General features: G+C 41.0%; 2 protein-coding genes across 4 annotated transcripts in view; one reads left to right on the top strand and one right to left on the bottom strand.

Annotated features, from left to right (window-relative positions):
* Positions 1 to 25,879, top strand: part of LOC26533523 (uncharacterized) — an 88,432-nt gene that overhangs the window by 29,489 nt on the left and 33,064 nt on the right. The window lies entirely within an intron of this gene.
* On the bottom strand, positions 7,037 to 8,777 carry LS2 (Large Subunit 2). The gene is made up of 2 exons (XM_001360355.4): positions 8,675 to 8,777; positions 7,037 to 8,610 (listed from the first exon to the last, which is right to left on the bottom strand). The coding sequence occupies exon 2, from the start codon at positions 8,594 to 8,596 to the stop codon at positions 7,121 to 7,123; it is 1,476 nt and encodes a 491-aa protein (XP_001360392.3). The 5' UTR covers positions 8,597 to 8,610; positions 8,675 to 8,777; the 3' UTR covers positions 7,037 to 7,120.

The raw sequence follows: 25,879 nt of genomic DNA, 5'->3' as shown, positions 1-25,879 counted from the left end.
ACGCTCTCCGCTCTCTGGCTGTTACGCTAACAGAAAGGGGAAACCATCGAATGGAACCAACTGTTAAATTTCGGAGTAAATTTCCAAAGTAAATGCTAAATTTCGGACTAAAGCGATCCACAAGAGAGCGAATGACAGCGGGGCAGAAGTAAGATTCGCTCCAAACATTCGCGGCATAAAATATCAGAAAAGAGAGCCAGCAAAAACCTTCAAAACTGACCTACAGAACATCAATCAATGAAACGTGCAACGGAAACCACAAGCCGCAGACCCCAAAGCCCAAAACCCCAAAACAGAACCAAGGAATAACTGATTCAAAGATTTTATCAAGTATTAAACCATTTGTGATTAAATTTTAATGGCAGCAAATGGCGGAAAATGTAAGCCATCAATTTAATTACTGGAAAAAGTGCTATATTTATAAGTAATCCCCTGCCAAAGAACTGGGGAATTAATTCTTTATAAAAAGTAAAAAGAAGATTATACTTACATATATAAAAAATAAATGCAAAAAATTATGGAAAAAGAAACATTGAAAACATTTAATTCTGTGGACCAGATAAAAGCGAGTGAGTGCTCCCTTTATTTAATCGAAAAATCTGGCCAAAGTTCCTCTCGTTCGGTCAGCGATAAGATCAGAGAGATCGGATTCTTTCTTTCTTTTACCTTTCAAGGGAGAAATGGCAAAAAGAACTCGCCGTAACATCACATTTTAATACCAATTAGGATACTTTTTTGTGCAGGAGAATGCCATGCGAATGCGAATGAATGAGTGCAAGTAGAAGGCAGAAGAAGTGCAGAAGACCAAACAAAAGGAAGAGGAACCTGTTCGCCTGGACAGAGAGCATGAGAGCATGGGGGCATGAGGGCACAGGCACAGGTAGCAGAGTAGAAGAGAGCCTTTAATATAGTGGAATTTAAGATACCCATTGTTTGGGGTCGCTTTGGGGACAAATTAGAGGTTCTACATGCTTAGAGAATCAACTTTTATCCCTGGGAGATATATGAATATCCGTCTATTTAAAAATTGTGGATACCACACATAAAATTTGTTCCCTTTTTTGGATCCATCTCCGAAAATCTTTGATATTGAATATAGGGTATATACAGAGGGTATTCAAAAGTAAAACTAAATAAAGAAAAGAAGATGCAAAAACAGTGGCAGTGGCAGCATCACAGCGTAGTTGAAAGATTAAAATCAGAATCAACGTAAACAGCAGTCGGCAGGAGACAGAGCGAGAGACAGAGAGAGAGAGAGAGAGAGAGAGAGAAAATAATGCAAATTCAGATGAGTATCGTATCAAAAAGTTGAAGTTGAATTGTGGACAGAATTAAGGGTCCAGGGAGAGAGAGTGGAGAGGCAGCAGCAGGACAAATGCTCACTGAACAGAGAATAGAGGAGAATGACGCCCCATGATGGGGCACACAGCAGCACGGCACGTCAGGGCAGGCGGTCATTCATCAGTGGGCAAGCGGATGGGTCCATTACACGGCACAAAACAGGATTTTTTTTTGAGGGGAAGGGAGAGGCTGCCGGGGAACCCCTGAATAGACGGGTGGAAAGGTCAACGAACTATACACAAAACTATACATTTCTATAGATGGGCGAATGGAGATATACAAGAACTCTGTGGAGGGAAGAGGCAACGCAGGAAATGACAAAAGAAATATGAGAGAATGCAAGGATGAGATCAGAAGAGGACAGCCAGGCATCGTATCTGGGGCCTGAAATCAAAAGATTATCAATTGAACAAAAATTTCATAAAATAAATATTTAAAATGGAACAATTTAGTGGATAAATTCCCTGTTCAAATTAAATAAGAATTATATTTTAAGCCATAAAAAATAAAGTCTAATTCCCTGATTATTCTATAATTTTAAAAGCCATTTAAATGTGAAATAAATACCATTCCACCTGACTATAATCCTCGATCTACTTTCTCTCAGTGCATAAGAGTGGAACAGTTTGAGTGCCGAGTCCTGACTCCTGAGTCGCCCGCCCCGACAGTAGAACAACAAAATTAAGTCAGACATTTAGTTTGGATTGTGGCGGAGTGGAGGGGAGGGGAGTCGAAAGTCGAGCATTTCAGGCAGCTTAAATTGTGTGTGTTTTTTCCTCTCTGCATTTCCATCTCTCTCTGTCCCTCCTATTGTTGTGCCGCCGCATCATCCGTCCGTCCATCCGTCCGTCCGCTGCTTCTGGGTTTCAGGAGGATTTTTTTTTGTTTTTTTTGTTTTTTCTTGGATTATGCCTCACTTTGGGGTCAGAAGTTGACACGCCCAGGCATTTGCATAGGAATATACAACACAAAAGAAATCTCGAAATCTTGAGGCTCTAAGTCCCAAAAAAAACACAAACGATTCAATGAGTGCGCTCTGGGTTCTCTGGCGGAATATCAAAGCCGGAAAACTGGTAAAACTGTAACAGAAATGTCGTCCTTAAAGTGTCCTTTTTCGGCTACCTAGCCATAATCTGCATTCGAATTTCATCGCCAGACAGACATCGCACCTGTTACGCGCCCTGAGCCCAGAGTTCTGTTCGGGTTACACACTTTTTTCTGTCTGGAGGTGGATTTGGTGCTGCTTCTGGTTCTGGTTTTTCCAGGCCTGGCGCTTGATTTTATGACCCTCATTAAATGCGCTCACGGGTCGCAGGTCGCAGGTTATTTCGCGTTCGCTGCTTGAAAAAAAATACTCCATTCAGTTGGACACAGTTTTCCCTGCCTCTCTCTCTCTCTCCTTTACCATTTTCCATCTTTCGTTTACCTTTTGTTCCCGCTGTAGGGTGCCTCCTGCCTGAAATGGGTTCTTCGAACTGGGATTTGTTCGAATTGTCTCGAGAGGCGAAAGGGCGACTCCCTGGCCAAGACAAATGGCCTGTGTAATGGATCAGTGGAATAATCATCTAACAATGTGTTCAATCGAGCTACAGATCCCACTAATGGGTTGAGGTTCTTTTCTATCTCTCTTTCAATGCATTGAGAACTAGTTCACGGGTTAAGGGCTCTTAAAGGAGGATAATAAATTAAACGGGCATTGCCAAGGCTGAAATGAATAGAAAAGAATGTCTTTCAATCGGAACTAGCAGCCAGAAAAAATTCTTAAACGGAAAGAACTATTGCCTCGGTGATGGAAAGACTGGAAAAACTGTTTCAACTACCACTGGTTGTATTTTGGCCCATAATATTGGAATATTTGGGATCTACATACATACATATACTATGCAGCCTATGCAGCCATACGATTGTATCCTTTCACTTATGGGTAACTCATTCGTCGGCTCAAACGATCTGGCTACCAATTTACTATTCTACCAGCTTTCTACACTTATTATTTTTTTCAACTAACCTTGACAATTTTTTAAGACATTTTATTTATTCTTTCGTTTTTTGTTTTTTTAATTTTTATATTTAAAAAAAGTTTTTAAAGCGTAACAAAGCTTTTTCTTCAGCGGATGAATGGGCGACGAATTTTAAGCGGGATTGATGTTGTTTAATGAATTTTTATTTGAGAAAGAGACAGCAGTACGTAGTGATAGATACAGAGAAAGACAAAAGACTGTGGTGGCTGTGTGAACCAGTGGCGGGGGACGGGGGCGTGGGGCATGCTCTTAGAGGTCATAAAAAGGGTTCACAGACGATTTGCTCGAATTAATTGCACTGCCATTAACGTAGCGACGCGGAACAGTGAAATTGGAGAAGAAGGAAGGAAGAAAGCGTGGCATACCCCACCCCCCCCCCCCCACACAGTACTAACCCCCTTAAAACCCTAAAACCCTGTTTTTCACATTAAATTGAGTTGAAATTTTTGGCGGAAATTTGTTTTTGCATACCCTTCGTCTTTTCAGTTTGAGGGTGTTATGATTATTAGAGGAAGGACGAACGTATCTTTCGAGCTATGCCATAGAGAATTATTTCTGAAACAAATTCTCCATATTTTACATATATTTTTTACATAAAAGTATCACTCATAAAATAATATTAAAATAAATAGAAAAATATTAAATATAATAAAATAAAAAATTAAAAATAATAAAAAAAATATAAATAAATCAATCAAATTTAATAAAAATAATAAAATGAATAAAAAAAATGAAATAAAAAATAAATAAAAAATATAAATAAAATAATAAAATGAATAAAGAAAAAATTAAATTACAAAAAACTAACCGAAAATAAATATATGTAATTAAAAAATATATATAATTAAATAAAAGGTAAAATAATATGAAATACAAATTTTAATAATTAGATTTTGATCATAGATCAAATTAATTAAAATAAATAAATGATATTAATTAAAATAAATAAAATTAAACAAAAATAATAAAATGAAAAAATAAATAAAATGAAAAAAAAAATTAAATAAAAATTACCAAAAATAAATAAAATTAAATAAATGAAAATAAATATAATTAAAAAATTAATATGGAATAAAAATGTTAATAATTAGTTAGTGCAATAAATAAAAACCAGTAAAATAAATTGATTTAATTAAAATAAATAAAATTAATTAAAATAAAAAAATTTAGTTAAAATAAATAAAATTAAATAAAAATAATTAAAATAAAATTCAACTAAAATACATAGTCTTTGTAGGAGAAAACCATTTTGTTTCCTCAAATAACAGAACCATAAGTATATAGTATTTATTTTTCATTTGGTTCCGAATGGGATGACTATACCATGTAGATACCGAAAGAAAAATACATCCTTGAGGGTATAGACGAAATTTCCCATGAATTGCAGAATAATATTTGTGTATTTTACATGTGCCATTTTTGTTGTTGATTCTTTTATTTTGTGATGCGGAAATGTGATTTCAATTTTGGGATATAAAAATACGAAGCAACAGGTTCTTGGAAGTGTGTGTGGCCTGAGGGGGGGTTCTGTTTTATTAATTAAACCCGAAATTCCCCGCTCATCCAACGGAACGTTTTTTTAACCCGTTTTTAAAGATTGAAATTTTGCAGAGCTCGTACGAGTATTTGAATAAAGTTCATTAGGATTTTATTTTGGTCTTTAATCTCCAATATATTCATTAAAAGTTGTGTACAAATTGTGGGAGATTTCCAGATGCATATCTCTTGGATATCATTAGCGGAAGAACAAATTTTGTGTCTAGATATCATTAGAGGGCGATACAAATCCAAGAACAAGATCTCTGGCCAATTTATAGGCGGCTTCTGCACCTAAACTATCATTAGTGGGGGCAGAGAAAACACCTAAAGATTTTACTAATTAAAGTTCGGATAGCGCTCCCTCCCGCTCCTCGTAACCCTTTCTCAGAGATGGCTTCCACAAATCAATTGATGGATATGGATAAGGAGAGAACAAGCTTCTGGGGCTCTTAAATAGAGACATCATCGAGGAGGAGTAGGAGGAGGATGAGGAGGAGGAGGAAGGCGTTGCCTCGGGGCGGTAGCCTGGCCATATAATTATCTACTACATCATATTCAAATGAAATCAAATGAAATGATGTGAAATGCAATTAAAAATGCATAGAGAATGGTAACCCCAAAGCGAAGGAAAGGGACGGAAGGAGAGAGAGAGAGGAGTTCACTCAACTGTGGATTTGATTTCTTAATTTCGATTACCTAACATATCCCGAGGGGGCGGGGGGTAGGGGGCAGGGGGCAGGGCCCTAAACCCTAACCTCGGACACAAATCGAAAGAGAAGTTGTTTGACCAGAAGATGCAGGAAGGGGAAAAGGGAGGGGGGGAATAGAAGATGTTGAATCTGGACGAATGGGCACTCAATCCAGTTAATCCCCAGCTTTTGTGGCACAGATCATAAAAATTTACAAACAAAAATCAAAAGAAACCCTTTTTCTTCTCTCTCTCTCTCTCTCTCAGAGTTCTCTCTCTCGCTCTGATCCATCGATGGAATTTTTATTGTATCCGCTGTATCTTTATGGGCGTTTATTAATTACCCATCGAGGAGGCAGCAGCAGGGCATTGATTTTCATGGGACAACCGGAGCGACAGAGCGGCATCGAAAGAAGTTTTTTCTCTCTAGAGCTAGAAGGGGGGGGAGGTGGAGGGGCAGCCTCTCCTCTGGTAAATGACATTATCCAAAGGCGTTGAATTGATTTGAGAGGGAGAGAGGAGCGAGGAGCGAGGCGAGCTACCTTTCGATAAAGCGTTTAGTCGTCTCTCCACTGAGATAAATCGTTTGTTGTTCCTCTCTACCGGGACGGTGGACTGTGGCTGTGGCTGTGGCAAGCATTTCATTATTGATGATCGCCTGTCGGGTGTCCGGCAAATGACCAAAAGCTAAAAGATAAGAGAAACCCTCAAAGGGTACATTGTACATACATCGGAAGGCACTTCTCTCTGTCCGTCTGTCTGTCTGAAACCTGAGAAAAATGCAACCGCCGTTCAGCGAGAGATAAGAAGACGATGGAGAAGCTTCTGCCATTGAAGAAGGCGGCCCAGGGCCCAGGGTCTGTGGGATCTTAGCTCCGTAATGAGATTGACTTTGGGGTTTCAGGTTTCAGGTACCAATCGAAGGCAGAGGCAGAGGCAGAGGAGGGCAGCGGCGAAGGGCTTTGGGTAGGTGTGAATCTGCTGTGAGAAATGCCAACGCGATAAGGCGCAAGGTTTAAAATTTTAATTAAGCAAAAGCCGGGCCCAGGAGGAGGCGGCGGCGTTGACTCCCCAGAGCTTTAAGGATTGCAGCCTTAAGTCGGTTTCCCTAATTGAATCCCAAAATGAAAGGCGTATCCTTCGAGAGATATTTTTGAAGCGATTTCTTGGGCAGCAGATGAGAGTTCTCAGCGAAAGAGAGGGGAGTGTGCTCTCTGCGAAAGAGAGAGGGGTATGGACTTATCTCTAAGGCGATTAAATCCCAGAAAACAAGACTTTCAGCGCTAAAGACACGAACATTCGCACAGATACCACGATTTCTGACAGCTCTAGAGGCTTTTCAGATTACGGCAACTTGTTTATTTATCTGTAGAAAGGCAGCAAAGACATCCCCAAGGATTAAACCTTAATTTGGGAATGGAATTGAGGCCTTGAATCACACAAATCGTTCCCCAAACCGAACATTGCCGAACCATAGCCTTTATTTTGAGATCACAAATTGCATTCAAAATGAAAATCCAATGGAAATCCATCAAAAATCCTCCGACAAATACTTGTCGCGATCGAAGAAGGAACCAATGACAATGCGGCCGCTGAACTTGCGGCCACTCAGGGCGCCCAGAGCCTTCTCGCTGTCCTCGATGCTCCCGAAGTGGACGTACACCTTGCCGCAGCCCTTGGGGCGAGTGGCAGAGTCCCCTCCCCCTTCCCCTTCCCCTTCCCCACCGCTGACCTGGGGACGTGGTATCTTGAGGCTAAGAACCTCGCCGTACTTGCTGCACTCCTGCTCGATGTCGGCGCGTATGTCCTCGTACTCCTCGTTGTCCAGCAGCTCCTCCGGCAGCACCATATTGAGGAGGCACAGCACCTGAGTGGCATTGTTCAGGCCCGCTGTGGAGCCCGTGAGGGATGTGGCCACCAGGCCGGGCACTTGGATGGGGATCTGCTGGTTGCCCGCGTACCGTCCGCTGGGTATCGAGCGCTGGACGATGAGCCGGCGGTCCCCGAGCTGCATGCCGTTCAGGTTGGCAATCACCTGTTCCGTGAGCAATGGATCGACGTACTCGAAGAAGGCGTACCCCTTGCTGAGCGTTGTGCTGGGGTCCTTGACCAGATTGAAGCCCCGCAGCTGGCCGAACGACAGCAGCAGCTCCTTGATCTGCGTCTCGTTCAGGCACGTGGGCAGGCCCCCAATGTAGATCTTGTGCGGCGAGTCCGGAACGAGATTGGAGATCGCCTGGCTGCCCAGGCTCCCAGTTTCCGCTGAGGACAACCGGGACTTGGCGGCCGCCGATGAAGCACAGCCTCCGACGGCGTCTGGGATGCTGCCAGCGCCAGCGGCAGCGCCAACGGAACCCACCGGATGGTAGTCGTGTGGCCGTCGGATCTTCAGCACCTGTCCACGGAACGAGATGCCATCGAATGTGGTCGCCTGGGTGGCCTCCTGCATCGAACGGAACTCGATGAAGGCGAAATTCTTGTCGAGATTCGCCTGGCAGGACAGCACCGCCTTCCCGTCGAGGCAGAGCTGGCCGCCACAGTTGTCGCCGAGCAGCAGGAACTGCTGGTTGAAGAAGGCCATGATGTCGTCCTCGGTGACGCCGAACGGTATGTTGCCCACGTAGAGGCGACGCGCCTGGCGCGTCACCATCGCAATGGCCGCCGTGTCCGCCGTCGGCTGCGTGTCCGACTGGATGCGCGCCGTGATCTGGCCACTGGCCTGCATCGCCTTGTACTGCATGGGCGTCACGTGGGCATAGCCCTCGGGCGGCACATCCCACAGGCTGGGGCCGTGGCGGCGACGTTTCGTAAGGGATTTTCTGGCCATGGCACTCGAACGGGTGGCACGCGAACGGGAGCGGGAACGGGAGTGGGAGCGGGAGCGATCTTTAGAGCGGGAACGATTCCTGGATCGGGGACGTGTGTAGCAGGAAACCGCCTGCTCGGATTTGCTGCCGCTTCGATTGCGGTGCGAGAGGCGCTTTTCCGTTTTCCGACCACCACCCATTGATATCTCTCTCGCTGGAAAACACATGGGTTGTTTTTTAGGGGGAAATACGTGCGGGAAAAACGATGAAAATCTTACTCGTAAAACAGCGCAAGAATTCACTTTCCTTGTTATTTTTTTCGCGTTGACAGCTTTCACAATGATTGGCACTTTTTCCCTTAGAGAGGAGACAGGGTTGCAAAGTGCTGACCGGGCAGGCGCCCCCTAGAGTTGTAGCTGACAGCGGCAGAGGGCAGGTGCACCGGCAGGGTTAATTAAAACCCGAATCTAAGGTATTTTTCTCTAGAAAATCGATTAAGAAATACCTTTGACCAATTTAGGCGACAATTAAGTCGTTTTTTTTTTTTTTTTTTTGGTATGGAAATATCTATGCATATCTCCGAAACGTATCTGCGGGTGTTTTTCGATCGAATAATCATCATCATTAGTGTTTCATCATCGTTTTCATCGCTTCATCGTTTTCATAATTCCATTTAATATCCGCTAATCAATTATAATTAATTGGCAATCGGCTCTCACCCGCAGGCGTGGCATGAAAATAGCCAATTTGTTAGAGAGAAAGAACGAATGTTGGTTGTCGCAATGTGTGGTCCATCTTGCCCCAGGGGGGGGTATAGAAGGGAGAGCACCAGCGACATTCCATGGAAAGACACAACTTCATTTGGGATCCTCCGATTCGAGCGACTCAATTAATTCCCATAAAGGCGACACAATAAAACTGTCAACCCAAAGCAGGATCTGGCATAATGAAGTGGGGATCGATCGAGGAATTCTTTATAGATTTTTGTTGTTGTCTACCTTCCACCAGGCAGGCACCCTCCGTGCGATAATTTATGTCCCTCAAGGCGATACTCAATCACCATTCAACGGATAAATGGCCTGCGATCCTTTCAGGATAATGGTCTACCGTTTAATGGTTATTTGATGGCGCTCGCACACAGAGACGATCTACGGGGAGGATCTTCTTCATGCAAATGCAATCTCTGTCCGGCATTAAGTCTCCAAATTAAATATATTTCATCGCCAGTGTCCAAAAACCAATTAATTTGTTGTTCATTTGTTGGATTTTGGCTGGCTCTTTTTGTTGGCCAATGGCCAGAACCTGTCCACACACACACACACACAAACACACACGACGCAGACACGCAGACACGCAGACACTGACAAACGCAATTAATTTGTCCATTTAAATTCAGGCAGTGAATGCTCTCCCACCTCCTTCCACCTTCCATTCGATTCCATGAGGCTGATGATGAGGTAACCCTACAGCCACATGCCCCGAAAAAAATATTCTGAACGTTTTTCGATCGGTTCTCATCATTTGAGGAATGCAACCAACCATCCCATCAGCGAGGGCGATAAATTATTTTTTCTCAACAACTCAATAAAAATTCATACCAGATTGTGCGGCAGATTGTTGGGGGTTTTTGACCGAAAGTGAAAATCAGTTTAAAGGAAAAATAAAATAAAAATAATAATAATAAACAAAAATAGTTAATTATAATAATAAACAAAAATAATTAATTATAATAACAAATAAAAATAATAAATAATAATAATAAATAAAAATAAAAAATAATAATAATAAACTTAAATAAGAAATACAAATACAAATTATAATATATAAAAATAATATTACTACTTATAATAAACAACAAAAATAACAATAAAAATAACAAAGAAAAAGTATATGCAAAAAGTTGTGCAGCACTAGAGAAAAAGTGTTTTGAGCAAGCACTTTCTCTTCGAACCGCAGGAGAAAGTTTTGCAACACTAAAAGAGTTTGATAATAACTTTCACTGAAAATAAGTGTGACCAAAGCTATCGAGAGCTAAAAGCCAACGAAATAAGTATCGAAAGGCCAAAGTTGAAATATTTTATGGGTATAAATGCATCGATATCTGATTCTTGGGTTTAAAGAATTTTTTGGCTCAATTAAAAAATTTTGCTATTCATACATATGTATAGAAGGAGATTATATATTTAGTTCTTATTGGATATATTTAATATAAGAATTCTCTTTCTTACAGCATATATTTCTGAACAAGTTAACGAAATTAAATATATCTTTAAAAGAAAGTAAGTAATATTTTTGATTGAGTTTTCCCATGAAAAATATTAAAAAAGCTTTATTTTATGTATTTCCATGCCAGGGCCAATCTATAGATTACCAAATCCCTTTGAAACTACATTGCTTAAATATTTGCATGACTATTGTGTGATATTGCTGGAATTCTGCAGGAATTTCACACTTTCGTTTGTAAAATATGTTTTTGTATAGAAAATTCCTTAAATTCCCTTAATATGCGTTCATATAATATAATTCTGCATCTGTTGAAATGCGATCAAGCCCCACACATTCCCCCCCACACTGTCAATCAAGGAGCCAATCCACCCTCGGATGGATTTCTATGATTCATTCGTTTCGCACGATTCACACTTCATGGCGACTGAATGGCTCGTATTTCAGTGCCATTAATGATATCCCCTCAAGCGCCCCTGGAATATAGACCTACTCTTTGTTGCGGTTAGCCAACAGATGGCGCCACAGCCACTATTGAAAATTGCAAAAATTCGTGGCGGTGGGGAAATATTTATTTATTTTGAGTGCCCATAAATATTATGCTACAAAAACAGTTTGTTTTCGTTGCTGAAATGATGTGGCATATTAAAGAGGAAAAGGGCACAGGATAAGGGGGGGATGGAGGGATAATGTGACCGCACACGTTGAAAGGGATTGACAGAACAGAACGGAACGGGCAGTCCCAAAATGAATCTGTGGGAATAGATTGATATTGACCGACGACCCCCGAGGCTGCCTAAAAACCCTGCTTTGTGGGGTGAAAAATGAACGAGTGAGGGGGACAGAGAGCGAGGGAGAGGGAGAGAGTTCCACGAATTTGGGTCCCCAAAAAAGATTCGACCGTGTGTCGTATGGAAAAAAAAGAGGAATAATTTTGTATAATCAAGTTTATGTTTGATTCACTTTTTGGTGGTTACCCACTCGATAGAGAGGGGGGCGGTGAGGCGTGGAGAGGGGAGGGGAGGGAACACTAGCCACCAATTGATTTGTGGCCGTAAGCGTGTGAACGTGATTTTATTATCAAATGCGTAGAGTATTCTGTTCTGTTCTGTTCTGTTCCACTCCAATCAAATATTTTGTGTTAGTTTTAGTAAATTAAATAAATCATCGAATGGCAGCAGGCAGCAACAAAAACAAAAACATCTAAAACAACAAAAACTGTGGCTGTCTGTTTGCTTTTGTCAACAGGGAAATATTTCAATTTATTTTCTGATGCATCAACAGAAAAACAAAAATACATAAACACAAAAACAAAAACCCATAAATGGTGGGGGGGGGGGGGGGGGGAGGGGAATAAAAATAACACACACTGAATATTTTTGCATGCAATTTTTGTGGCCGTTGGCCTGCATTTAAGCTGACTTTTTGGTTACCCTATAAATGGGTATGTGGCGGAATGGCAGGAAGAGAGCAGGAAAGAGCCAGAATATAAAGGACCTCCTTTAGGTACAATAATTATTGCTATTTTTGGGGAAAAATATATTATAAATATACATAAATAAAATAATAATTTAATAATAATAAAAACAAAAACTTTACAATTTATAGACTTTTTACAATTTTGAAAAAAAGTATTACTTTTTAATAATTATTAGATCAAAAGACTTTATTATTTGTTCATAATTTAAAAAAAAGTAAAACATAAAAATTATGCATTTTTATTGGTTTTTTAAATAAAAAATAAATTCTTTTTTAACGATTTTTAAAATAAAAATAAAAATCAAAATAAATAATTTTACTAATTTTTAAAATAAAAAAAAAATAAAACAAATCATTCTACTATTTTTTTAAATAAAAATATTTTTTTTTCTGTAATTGAAAATGATTAAATACATTTTTAAACAATTTTTATTAAAATAAAAAAAGATTAATTTTGTATTAGTTTCGAAAATACAAAATTTAATTATTAATATTCATTAGTTTAATATAAATTTTTATATGCACACACATATTTTTAAAGAACTTTTTTTAATTAAATATAATTCTTAATTCTTTATAATTTTTAAAAAAATTCTGTTTATTATTTCCGGAAAATTGTAATATTTCAAGAATCCTTGATATTTTTGTCCCAGCTTAGAATGCACTTCCTAGGGTATTGACATCTTCGAATCCAAAAAACCGCAGGATCTTTTCATGTTTTTGCATTGCTTCAGTCCCGTTTTATTTGTTTTTGTATGATTCCTTGTCCCCTGGTACCCCCCACCGTCCATAAATATCTTTCGAGTGCACCCGCAACTACTTGAGATTACAGATTTTTCAGCATTACAATTTGTGTGTGCAGTTTCTTTTTTTCTCTCTCTCTTTCTTTTGTATTTTTATGCAATTTCTCGACAATTTGTCGTCCCTACACCCACCCCACCCCCTGCAACTGTGTGTGTCGCATCCTCTGTCATTCTTGAGTTTTTGGGTGAGGAATTTGCATCATAAATTGTCAGCAATGCCATCAAATATTTATACATACATACTACACTATACATACATATGTACATCCATATATATATTATATATATGTATATATTTATATAAGCTCGGTTGGGTCTGGCTTTTGTTTTTTTATGGGGGAGCGAGGAGTGGGCAGGACAGTGGGAGGACGAGGACGAGGACGTTGACATTCACTTGGTGCTTCTTGTGCTTTTATTTCCCGAATTAATACCAACGAAAAATACTGACTCTCGCGCTCTCCCTCTCTGTCTTTTCGGGGTAGATACTTGCTTGCTTTCTGTCCCTCTCGTTTGGTGGGTGGAAAAAGGGAATCTCTAATGATTTTCAGAGCTGCAGTTGGCTGTAATCGAATCGCATCTAAAGCAGCTCCTCCAAGGCCCTTGGACGATAGCAGATCGAACATTATAAATGTTCATTTGTTAAACAATAGTCCTGCACTTTCGTTTCCTTAAGGCTTTCGAAAGTCAAAAGCATTCCCCTTGATGCATTTTATGGGAAACTGTTAGTATTATCAATTATCTATTATCTTTTCAAATACAAAGCAAAAATCTCAGAGATGAAGATATTTTCTCTCTCTCTCTCTCTCTTTCTCTTTTCCCGCTTTTGATGGCTGCCCCAATAACTATTCGATTTGCTTGTTATGCTTTTCTTAGAGCTACATTCTGCTGCAACTGCTGCAACCCCTGTCCGACGACAAGCCACAAATGCCATAAAATCTGTACATGCCCCTCACCCTCCCTGGTTGGGGGTTTTCCACTTCAGTGTCTCGCCCCCGAAGTTTTGTTGCATTTACAAAATTTATTTGCTGTGTCTTTCACCCCTCTTCCCCTCTGGTGTCTTAAACTTAACCCTAGAATGCTCCCCCCCCCCCCCCACCCCTTTCTTGCTGTCTTAAACTTAACCCTAGAATGCTTCAGCCCTCTCCCCCCTCCCCCCTCACTGACCAGGACTTAACCCTTGAACGCTTTTCTGAAATTGATTTCAATGCAAGACTCGCTTTGCCCTTAACTGCAGGAATTTATGTTTATGTTTTTCCGCCCCATGGCCATTCCTTATTCCCCTTTCCCCGCCGCCCTTACAGATTCCCCTAGCTTTTGTTCTTCCTTCGCGGAAAGAGGGGGACGGGGCTTGCCTTCAAAATCAATTCAGAATTTATGCATTTTCTGGTGTAATTTATTTAATGAATGTTTAATAATCTCTCTGTGCATTGGTTGTGCTGTGAAATTTATGACAATCGCAACGTTAATTGCCTGCCTGGCGCCCCTCCGATATACCAGACGGCTGGGCGGAGGGGGCAGGGGGACATCGCTGTGCAACGGGGGGGAGGGGCAATGCGGAATGGCAGGGGGAGATGGGGGTGGCGATACGAGCAGTGTCAACGAGTCGAACACTCGTTTTGTTTGCATTCAATTTCATAAGTGGCGGCCGATCAGGGGGTGGCGAAGGAGTGGGAGGATTGACCCTTCCATTGTTTACTTTAAGCTTAGCACCGACATGACACCCCCCTCCCCCCTTTACGTTGACATGCTGAACACATTATTAGAAGCCCCCCCTCGACAGCCCCCAGCCACCCTTTTCGATTCCACATTTCCATCGATTGTGCCACAAAACGGAACTATTTCTTTTTTTTCTTTTCGAAATTTAATGAGGGTCTCGAATAAAATTCGGAGGGATGAAGATTAAGGTCTAAGGGAAGATATTTCTATAAAATACTTGGGGCAAGAAATCCTTTTAAATTATTGTTAAAATTGTAAAGATAATTAAAGCCTTGAAAGAAAATTCAAATTCAATAACAAAAACAAAATTATTTACATTTTCCAAATTTATTGCAATTTCACGAATTGATATACATATTACATATATATATATATACTTTATACGTTTACTTTTTCGGTTTTCTTTTTAGTATTATTTGTATTATTGGTATTTCTATTGTCAGATTTTCCCGTAAGAAAAATGATTCTTGATATAAAATGTTTTCCAAAAAGACGATCTAGCTATCCTAAACGAATTCCCAGGTGCTTGGACGGAATCACGGCTAATGGTAGATTTTTCTAATTTTATTACCACGGAAAAGAATTTGGTAAAGAATTTACGTCAAATGCCTTAGCACAAACAATTTTGTAGAGATTCAGTAAGTTTTTGTTTTTTTTTTGAACCCCAACTAGAGCCCTTCATGAATCCACACCGTATTTATAATGAACCAAGCGATTCCTGAATTCCACCGAATCGATGGGGGCTCCAAACTTGCAGTTTTCTTAATTTTTTTGGAAATGCTTAGCGAAAGCTTTAAGGAAATATAACCAAATCTTTGAGAGGATTAGGAATAAAACCCAAAAATCTTTCTTAAAGTTTAAAGAAAATTGCAATAGTCTGATCTTTGTCTCTCTCTGTCTCTCTCTCAACTGCTGCTGCGGGCTAGCCATCCATCAAATTTCACTCACATTTTCCCTTTCACTCAGCTAAAGAACTTCCACTTTGACCTGGCAACTCCAACAGACAGGCACATGCATCAGGGTCTGTGTGGCAGATAGTTTCTCCTGTGCGGAGTGGACAGGACTGGACAGGACTGGACAGGACTCTTGTCTCCTGTCTCCGGTCTCCAGTCTCCAGTCTGTCCATCATCCGAAAAAGCGACACTTGTTTGTCTAAACGCTGTCGCGTGGCAACCTCTGCACCGAGTACAACAGCAATATCTATTGCTGTGGCAGCATCTATCTAGCTGCTGTGTGACCTCATGATCTCTTGGCCAAGGCACAAATTTGCGGCAGTGTGGCCTCAGTGCCTCCGTGTGGCAGTACCACACTCGCCAGAGTATGATTTATGATGGCTCTACACATCATAAGCGAATGCGTTTATCATTTTTTACACTCTCTGGAATCCGAGGTGGCTCAAAGGGGAGGGGGGCACTATGGTATGTCTCTCCATGAATCTGTAGCTTTCCTAAAAATCGGCGAAGAGGCGACATTGACAAATGACAGAAGAAAAAAAAGAAAACACTGCCCGGAAAGTCTGCTGGCAGTCGTCCATCTGGCTCTGGCTCTGGCTCTGGTGGGGTTTGGGGGCTCTGGCGCTTAATTTGATCTCCAGTTTCAGCACGCGTATCCGGGAACGTAGGATATAATGCCATTCTAGCCGTGTGGCAACATTAAATATGCAATAGATTCCCCTGCCGCCAAGTTTTAAGGCATTCGACCAGGGCCGGGCCGGTGACAGTCCTGCCAGTGCGGCAGTGCGACAGTCGGTGTCGCATAAATTATTCTGTTAACAAGTTGTGTCAACATCATCATTAACAACAAAAACTCCAGCAACAACGGCCACAACATCAGCAACATCAAGAGACACACAAAAGCAACATCTCATTGTCTGAAATGTGAGACGAGACCCCAACGGATGGTCGGATAGACGGATGGACGGATGGACGAATGGACGGACGGACAAGTGAAACTTTTCTTTTTCTCTTTTTATTTTCATTTTCTTGTCTTCTATTGGCTAATGGGAAACATGTGCTGGTCTGGGGCAGGGCCAGATGGAAGATATATCCTTCAAAGTTACTTTTTCTCTCGGATTTTGGATAGTTCTTGGAGACTTTAAAAGTGTTTAAAATTTAAGAAATGTTGGGTGAATCTTCGAGATGGGGAATGCATCTGTAGAGGGGGGCTATTGCCATGCCACACTTCCTTTCCCCAAGACCCTTTTCTTGGGCAGGTTTCTGTTTTTCCATTTTGCGGATGACCGAAGGCAATTATCGACAATCGCTGCAAAGGAAAGGAAGTGTCAATCCCTTCCACAGAAAAGCGCAACGATGGATGGAAAAGTGTTGCATAAATCAAAGCATATGCTGATCGCAAGGAAGTCCCTCCATCGTCGCTTCCTGGTCCAACGGGCCACACAGAGTCGACGTCGAATGGCTAATTGGATTTCCCAAATGGGTATGAAGGATAGGATCGGCGGGGGCCCAGGCCAAACCATAAATGTCGAAAGAATAGAGACCGCCAGAGAGAGAAAGAGAGAGATTGTCAAAGGTTCTCTGTCTCTTTTCGTCTGGCTCGAGGGGATGGGAAACCACTTCGCACAAAGTGAAATTGTGCGTAAAATTCGTTGGTCACGTTTTCCACGTCTGTTGGCAATTGTTTTTTTGTCCAGTTTGCAGCAGAAGCGGCGGCAGCGGCAGCGTTGCGGCATTGCTCTTTGCCTCGTTTGCCTGGCTGCCATTAAGCGCGTGCAACATGTCGTCGCTCTTCTATGCCGCTGCCGTTGACTGCAGTCCGTGTCATTTCCATTGTGCGGCGGCGGCAGTCCCTCCTCTTCCTCCTGTCCCTCTGGTGAGTGCAGCTAATCTTTTGTTTAGATGTTACATGGCATCAAATGAGGGTCGTGGCATGAACAGGAGACCGGCAGAGCGGCAGAGCGGGTAATAGGATGTGCCATAAAAGGAGCTTGTTGTCTATGCGGATGCGGATGAGGATGTGTGTGTGTGTGTGTGTGGCACAGGAGGTGCGGTGCCTCCCGCTGAGGTCTCAAATTAGGCACAAATTTCACTGTCCGAGTGCCAATTCCGATCATATCTCCAGTCTCCCCCCCTCTCTCTCCCTCTCTGCAACACCAGGGACAAAAAGAAGAGGAAACGCTACCGCTGGGGGGTAACGATAAGTGGAAGTGGAAATGGACCGCACGGAGGGAGGACACACATCTTTGTTCGCTGAGTTTTTCGGTTTTTCGGATTTCCAGACCCATTAGCGATGTGACATTTTCGGATCAATGGAAAAGGGAATCAAAAGCCTCTGTAACCAGGCCCTGTTCTACCTATTCTATGGTCGCCATATCTCTACAATAGTTGAAGGAAATCAGGCTGGGAGCTGGGGAAACTGAAGAATCTTGAGGTATGGCGGGTTCACAAGAGCTCAACTGAAGTGCCCTTTAAACCGGAACGGCCACCACAAGGCACCGCACTTGAAGAAATCCTTGAAAGCTGACCAGCAAATCAGCGATGGCCAAGGTGTGGGCAAAAGTGCTTCAGGGAAGGAGTGCTCGAAATCGAGTTAAAGGATTGAAGTCCTCAGGAAGGATGAAGTGGCAGCGGGTGCGGTTGCGATTGCGGGAATGCCTTCAAAACGGATTGCGATGCCCGGAGGCAAAAGTTTATTGTGGCAGGAGTCGCAGGTATAACAGCAGCGCTGCAGCGAAGGGGGGATACACGAAGAAAAATCAACAAAAAATCAAACATAAAGTCCACACACCCCTGTTCGGCACTCTCTCGCTCTCTCCTGGTGCCTTTTGTCACCCGTTAACCTCTCAGCCACGCCGCCTGACTGTCCGCATACGGGAGAGTGGAGATAAGCCGAGCCGAGAGAGGGCGACAAAGGGCTAAGGACAGGGAACTGCTGTTCGAATGAGAGGCAAAAATTATTGCAAAATGTTTTCATGACGAATGGAAATACACGCCAACGCCACGCCGATTTCTGCCCTGCATTTGGACATGCCTGGACCCAGTGATACCCTGTAAAAAGGGTTGTATCACTTCTGTGGAGATGTTTGCAACACAGGCAGGAAAATTGTCCCCGAATCCAACAAGTCCCAACATTCGTTACCGTCAACAAAATTTAAAAGTATAATAACATCCAAGAATCATCTTTAAACTATTAAAAACAGAGATCGCAAATAAGAGTTTCTTAAAAATAAAAACAGAAAACGGAAAGGCTTATAAAAAAAAAAATGCTGCAAACTTTTTTTAAGAGGTTAATTTTATTATACATTTTTGTGAAATAAATTTGTTTCTAATTTTGTTTACAAAAAACATATAATAAAAATATTCCTTAATTTTATTCAGAAAAAATAAAAATATTCCTTAATTTTTATTTAAAAAAAAATAAAGTTATTCATTAATTTTTATTCTACATTTTAAATAAAAATATTCCTTATTTTTTATTTTTTAATTAAAATATGCTTTAATTTTTATTCTAAATTTTAACTAAAAATATTCCTCAATTTGTATTATAATTAAAAAAAAACCTTCTTTAATTTGCATTTTAATATTTTTTAATAAAAATATTATTTAATTTTTACCAAATCCAAATTTTAAAACAAAAATAAAATATTTTATTTGTATTATAAACTTAAAAATACAAATATTCTTTAATTTGTATTATAAAATTTAATTATAACAATAATAAGATCAATTCTGATTAAAATAATAAAAAGCTGAATTAGATCTTTATTTCATCGTTTGTATTATACTATTTATAATCCCTACGATCCCTGGTTAAAGATCTACAAAATGCAAGATGCGCTTCTCATTGTAGGGTATGCGAGAGGCGACTACCAGCCAGTGGAATGTTGTGCTGTTATTTGTGTGCAATATTTTTTTTCGCGATATTATTCGAGTGTCTGAGAACGAGAAAAGCAGAGGGGTTAAGTGGAGCGGAATGTGAAGCGGAATGTGCAGGGCTCTAAAGTGCGAAAGAGAGAGAGGGAGTCCAAGTGTATATTTGTAGTTGTTGTGATTGTGGATCCTGTGGATTGTCTCTGCCGCTGCAACGCAATGGTTGGATTTTGGTTCAAGCTTTTGGGCATTTTATTATTTATTTTAAATGCAAACAGCGAAGCGACGGCCCAGGAATAGCAACGAACTTTAGATGCACTTCTCGAAAATACAAAATAGTTTCTAGAGGAAAGAACTAGACTCTGTCTGCCTGACTTTCAAGGGAAATTCCTCGTTTAAAGATACATTGTCACTGTGAGATATTTGGGCGCTACATTTAGAAACCTGGAACCAGGAAAAACTCCTTTGCCCCGCCAAAAGAAACTGCACATCAAATGTTGCCCTTGACTTCCGTAGACTTTGCTCAAGGGCTGCGACGGTCATAAGGACTAAGCTCTGCACAAACACACGCACAGAGAAAGGATGGAGAGAGGGAGAGAAACCAAACAATTGTTCCCCGCAGTGAAAATATTTGTATTTAATAAAGTCAAAGGCCAAAGAGCAATGGCAGGGGCAGCGGCAGGGGTGGGGGTGGGGGATAGGGTGGCCTTACTTTTGCATACAAGTTGCGGAATTTAATGTAGCCTACGGCCATGGCAATGCCACTTGCCACTGCCACATGTGGGGGAGAGCAGAGCGCAGCAAATGCAGAGGCGTAAAAAATACAATAAAATTCGAACATGAAAAGCCTATTTAAAATGCTGACATACGAAATGCGAGGACGAGGACGAACACTTGAGGGCTCGACTACGTGTGGGTGTGTGTGTGTGGCCATCCAGGGTTGGACGGGGGTGGGGGGATTACCATAAAATGGAAACAAAAGGCACAGGAAACGTAGGCCCGCGCGCCCCATCCCCTGCCACACCTCAGCCTGTGTCCTGTGTGTGCGAAAATATGAAAATTGAGTGAAAATATGTAAATGTAAATGAAATATTGTGTGGACTACGCGTTTGCCGAAAAGTGGCCGGGAAGACGTCAAAGTCACACACACACACACACACACACACACCAGCAATCCTTCCACTTGTTTGCCCCAAAAATTTATGCGTAACAAGTCGTTGCACCATTTATCATTTCTCTCTCACTCTCTCTCTCTCGTTCGCCAAGGATGAAGTAGGGGTAGTCCTGGTCCTGGCCCCAATCCTCCGACTGAATGAGTGACTATCCGCCTGTCTGTCTTCGCAGCAGAGCCGTTCGTTCTTCTGGCTGTTATTTAAATTATGAAAATTATTCAAACCGCAAATGGAATCATCATCATCAGTTATGGGCCAGCACCCCTCTCTCCACACACACACACACACACACACTGAATGGCTAGAGGACTCTCAATCAGAGCATCACACAGAAAGAGGGGGAGAGGGAGACAGAGAGAGATCCAATCCACAAATGGCAATCAAACGAAGGAGCCCATAAATAAAAAAAAATAAAGAGAAAAAAAAATGCGAAACAGAAAACAGATTTTCATGTTTTTCTATGGGGAAAATGCACGTTTATTGCCTGATGAAATGTCGAGTGGATTTCGACTCCTTCTTGAGTGTGTGGGGGTGTGGTTTATCCCGAAAATATGTCTACCCTGTAATCACTCAGATGAGAACAAGCTTTCAATTTGTGCTTTGAAATGTAGTGAAAATTGTGTGAAAAAGTATTCCAAATTATCTCCCACTCCCCGAAGAAGTATCTTGTGGTTTTTCGATCAAATCTTTCAGAATTTATTGCTTTTTGTGGCTTTAAATGTCAAATACTTTGATTTATTTTGGTTTGGGATTCATTAAATCTAATGGAAATTTCCTAATGAAGAGTTGACCTTTTTAAAAAGTGTGGATCTAGGGAATTTTCGATGAAATATTCTGGATAATATTTCTATATGTGGCATGAAATGTCATATGCTAGGTTTAAATATATTTCTTTAATTTCTTAATGAACATTACATTCCAGGTAGTGTTTTCCCATAATTTTAGGCCGGTATTGATTAATAATTATTGAATAATTTTTTTAAAATATTTTGTAATCATTTTAGAGGATTTATTTATATTTATATCTTCTTTCGTTCCATCCAGAAGTTAATCTATCAGTCCATCGGTTTGGCCCGACGTCAAGTAATTTTGCCACCATTTCCACCTTTGGCTTATCTTAATTTCACTCAAATTGCCATCGCCTGACAGCTGGAACAACATTTTTGGAGCTATTAATTACGATTCTCAACCGAATTCACAAATAAACCCAAAAGATGTTCCATCTGTCGCACTCTCTACCTCTCCTCTCTGTCAGAATGCACAAATTGCTGCCACTCAGAGTGGGATTTTGGGCAGAGATTTCAAATAAATTAAATAACTGTTAACCTCAATGCAAAATTACGTTGATAAATCCCTGGAAACTGAGGAGCAGTGCCCCACGGCATTGTGTGTGTGTGTGCCAAATGAGGTTTTGACCAAAAACCGACATTGAAAAATGTTGGAAATATTTTGAGATAGGTACACCCAAACAGACAGACAGACAGACAAATAGACAGACAGATAGATAGATTTACAGATATATACGGCTAATGAGTTAATTCAATTAAGAAAAGACACCAAAGATGATTCGGTGGGGGAAGGGGGAAGGGGAAGGTGCGCAAGCAAGCATTTTGAGTTGCAATTTGACAGTTTTCAATTAGTCAGAGTGTCATTGGGTCATGAAAAGTCAGAGGGCAGGCACCAGACAGGCAGCAAGCCAGAGGGGGGGGCCTACGACGTTGCATCCAATGACTCGAATAGAGGACTAGATGGATGGATGGATGGATGGATGGATGGGAGTGGGGACGATTGCAGTTTGTAGACTGTCCTTGTGGCACACTGCCACAGCAGGGTTTTTTGTCACTCTTGTTGGCCGGTGAATAATTCATGGGAAAAACACGAGTACGAATGGAATGGAGCGGGGATTAAAATCGACATTCGACATTGCTAATTTAATTAGTTTTCCCCCCCCTGTCACTGCCCCTGCCCCTGCCCCACCACCGCAGTGTTTCTGTCCGTCCCTGAGGCAAAAATAAACACTCGAGCGTTAATGCACGAAATATTTAATTTATACTTACATCAACATTGCGGACGGTGGACGGAGGACAACCTTCGGGGTCTAAATGTTTTTATGGCCAGAAAGACAGCAGGCAGGCAGGCAGCACCTGATGATGAGCCAAATGATGGTGGCCGAGAGGAGAGGTACCTCCTGGCAGCTGAAGATGGAGCGACAAAAAAGTGGCAGAGCGCCAAAGGCGCCACCAGAATGCTCTCTCCGGATGGAGGCTAATAAAAATCAAATATGAGTGAAGGCAAAGACCAGCGACGGGTCAGAGGTTAGCCAGTCATTCAGCGGGTGAGCACGAGAGACGGAGGCAAGGCGCCCAGGCTTCCTTTTGAGAGGTCGCTGCTGCTCTATGCCCCACTCTAATGCCTTGCCCCGTGCCGCAGTGGCTGCCATGACAGGGACACGAACGTGGAATCAACGTGCCCTCGGCCCTGTGGCACGTGGCGATAAAGAAGACATTCACGGCACTTTGTTCGAACATTAAGTGGATTTAATGTAAAGTTTATGTTTTCCTTGGGTTACGTGGTCGATTTCCGTTTTATTGCCTTAATTAAAATGTCTTCCTTTTGGTCTCTGACCCCCGACCCCTCCTCCCCGCCCATTCGGCCCATATAATCAACGAATATTTATGACTATTTCAAATATTTATTTGCCCTTATGACATTTTATGGATTGCACACGAAACATCCGCAGGTGAGAGACAGAGAGAGGAACATAGAGTGGGGCGGGACGGGGCGGGGCGTGGCGGGGCCTGGGCCATCAAATTGGAAAATGGCCCCTGTCCGGGCACAAAAATTAAAATCGCATCAAATTTTGATGCTGAGCGGAAAATTGTTATGGCCATGGAATACGGCAGAGGGGGCGGCTAGGACCCCTGCAGGACTCAAGATATGGGAAACATTTCTGGGGATTAGCCAAAGTAAGTAATAAATGGGAAAACAGCTTCAGTTTTCTTTCACTTTCTGTTAGGAAATAGTTTTAAAAAAAGTGCGATTTTGTTCGTATATTAATCGTAAATAACAAATTGTAGTTTTATATGGCAAATATTGCCAAAGATCTCTTGATATTTCTGAGAATTGGGCAATTATCGTGTATATAAATCGGGGTGGATGCGTATTTCTATAGACTTATCAACAAAAAACAGCAGAGATTTGCTCCACAATAATATGATTACGTTTCGGTATGAAGAAACATCTTAAAAATTGATTTATAGAAGGAGTTTGAGAATCAGTAATTCTATGAAATGTCGGAAAATAGAACCACAGATGGTTTCTCATTCATTTTCGTGGTATTTCGATCGATTCAAACCCAAAAACTGGTCATATATGAAGTGCGTGTATCTTTATAGAGAATATAACCCAAAAACAGCTGATAAATGTCTCCACAGAATATACCCATAAATATTTCAACCAAAACTGCTTTGAATTGTATAAACAGATGGATTTTCGGCTAAAGTTTAAGTATCTTTAGAGAGATATTGCCAAAATACGAATAAAACCGCGTTTTAATCTTCCAGATTACATAATGAACGCCTCAACACCTTTGTGGACGGGTGGGTGGGTGTTTTTTATATGGCGATCAGTCCATAAATCCCAGGCCATAAATCGACCACGCATTTCGCTTTTGGCCCAAAAAAAAGAAGAAAAAAACAGCTTACGACGAAGACACCAAATCTCGGGTCAAGAGATTATCGCAAACAGATAAAAAAGAGACAAGATACAGATACACTTTCGTTTTTCATAAAAAAACAGATAAGAGAGGGAGACAGAGACAGAGAGAGTGGGGAAAAAGGCAAGAAAAGAAGCACATAAAACGGCTTAAGATTCAAAGATCTTCCGATGAGCTTTAAGCCGGGATTTTTTTGTGCGAGAAATGCCATAAAACATGAGATCATAGCCATAGCTGAAGATCTTCCAGATAATGCCTCGTTTAGCATATAAATAAACCCCAAAGATCCCCAGAAGAAAAGCTCTTGGATCGAGGCAGAATCTTCTGTTCAATTCTTATACAAAAAAAAGAATATTCCATGGATGGTTTTTCATTCCCTGCTTCAATTATTTCCTTTCTGCTTTTTCTTTTGAATTCCTGCAACATTTGGAGCTTAAAAATGGAACGAAATAAAGCCACAAGAAAAAATATTTATCAAACAAAGGCCACTGGCAGCTACAGCAACACAAAATTCTTGCTGTTATTATTTCTGGGAACACGGGAAGCATTTTACAGCAACAAGAACTGTTTTTGGTAGCTGCTTGACAACCCACTTGTAGAGTTGCCTCAGCAGCAGTCGTCGTCGTTTCGCTGAGGTAAAATAATGCAAACATAAGATTGTAAAAAGCGACGGAAACTAAGTTACCGAAAGCCTTTTTGGAAGCAGCAGCAGAAGCCACAGCCAGCGGCAGGCAGGCGGCAGAGGCCACAGCAAGCGGCAGGCAGAGGCATGCAGAGGCAGGCAGCAGTTGCTCAAGTGCAAGTGGAAGCTTCAGAGCGAGAGGGAGAGCCATACCGATGTTTATGATACTCTATCTTTTGGGCAAAAGATGGCAAAATATAAAGGGGTTTTAACATTCGATTAAAGCTGCAGAAAGGGTACAAAGTCTGTCTTGACAGAAGAAAATTCTTTCGGATTCATGGAAAACCGCCTTAAAATTATACATTTCCAATAGATGTTTTATAATATTTTATGATATTATATTTCCCATTTATTATACATATTTTCAGATATTTTATTTTATTACATATTTTCCATAGATATTATATTTTATAATATATTTCCCATAGATATTATAGTTTATAATTTATTTCTTATAGATATTATATTTTATAATATATTTCTCATAGATATTATATTTATTATATATATTTTCATAGATATTTTATTTTATTATACATATATTTTCATAGATATTTTATTTTATTATATATATTTTCAGATATTTTACTTCATAATATATTTCCCATAGAAATTATATTTGATTATACATTTCCCATGGAAATAATTGATCGATTGATGGTAAAAGTTGACCGATTGATGGTGAAGACTGCATCGCATGCTCTCAAGCATATACCCCTTGTATACCCTTTGTTTTCGTTCCACTAAAAAGAGGATGGAAGAGGGTGGAAGAGAGCCCTCTCTCTCTCTCGCTGAAGGGTTTCTCCGGGGGTCAGCTGCTGTTTCTGCTTTAATGCAAACAATGGAGAAGCTTAACAGCCGCCCAAA

Source organism: Drosophila pseudoobscura, chromosome 3 (genome assembly GCF_009870125.1).
Source record: "Drosophila pseudoobscura strain MV-25-SWS-2005 chromosome 3, UCI_Dpse_MV25, whole genome shotgun sequence".
Classification (NCBI taxonomy): Eukaryota; Metazoa; Arthropoda; class Insecta; order Diptera; family Drosophilidae; genus Drosophila; species Drosophila pseudoobscura.
This window is presented reverse-complemented; position numbering and strand designations above follow the sequence as displayed.

What these genes read in the sequence shown, in the direction of transcription:
- LS2 (XM_001360355.4), bottom strand. Translation starts at nt 8,596, where the DNA reads ATGGGTGGTGGTCGGAAAACGGAAAAGCGCCTCTCGCACCGCAATCGA.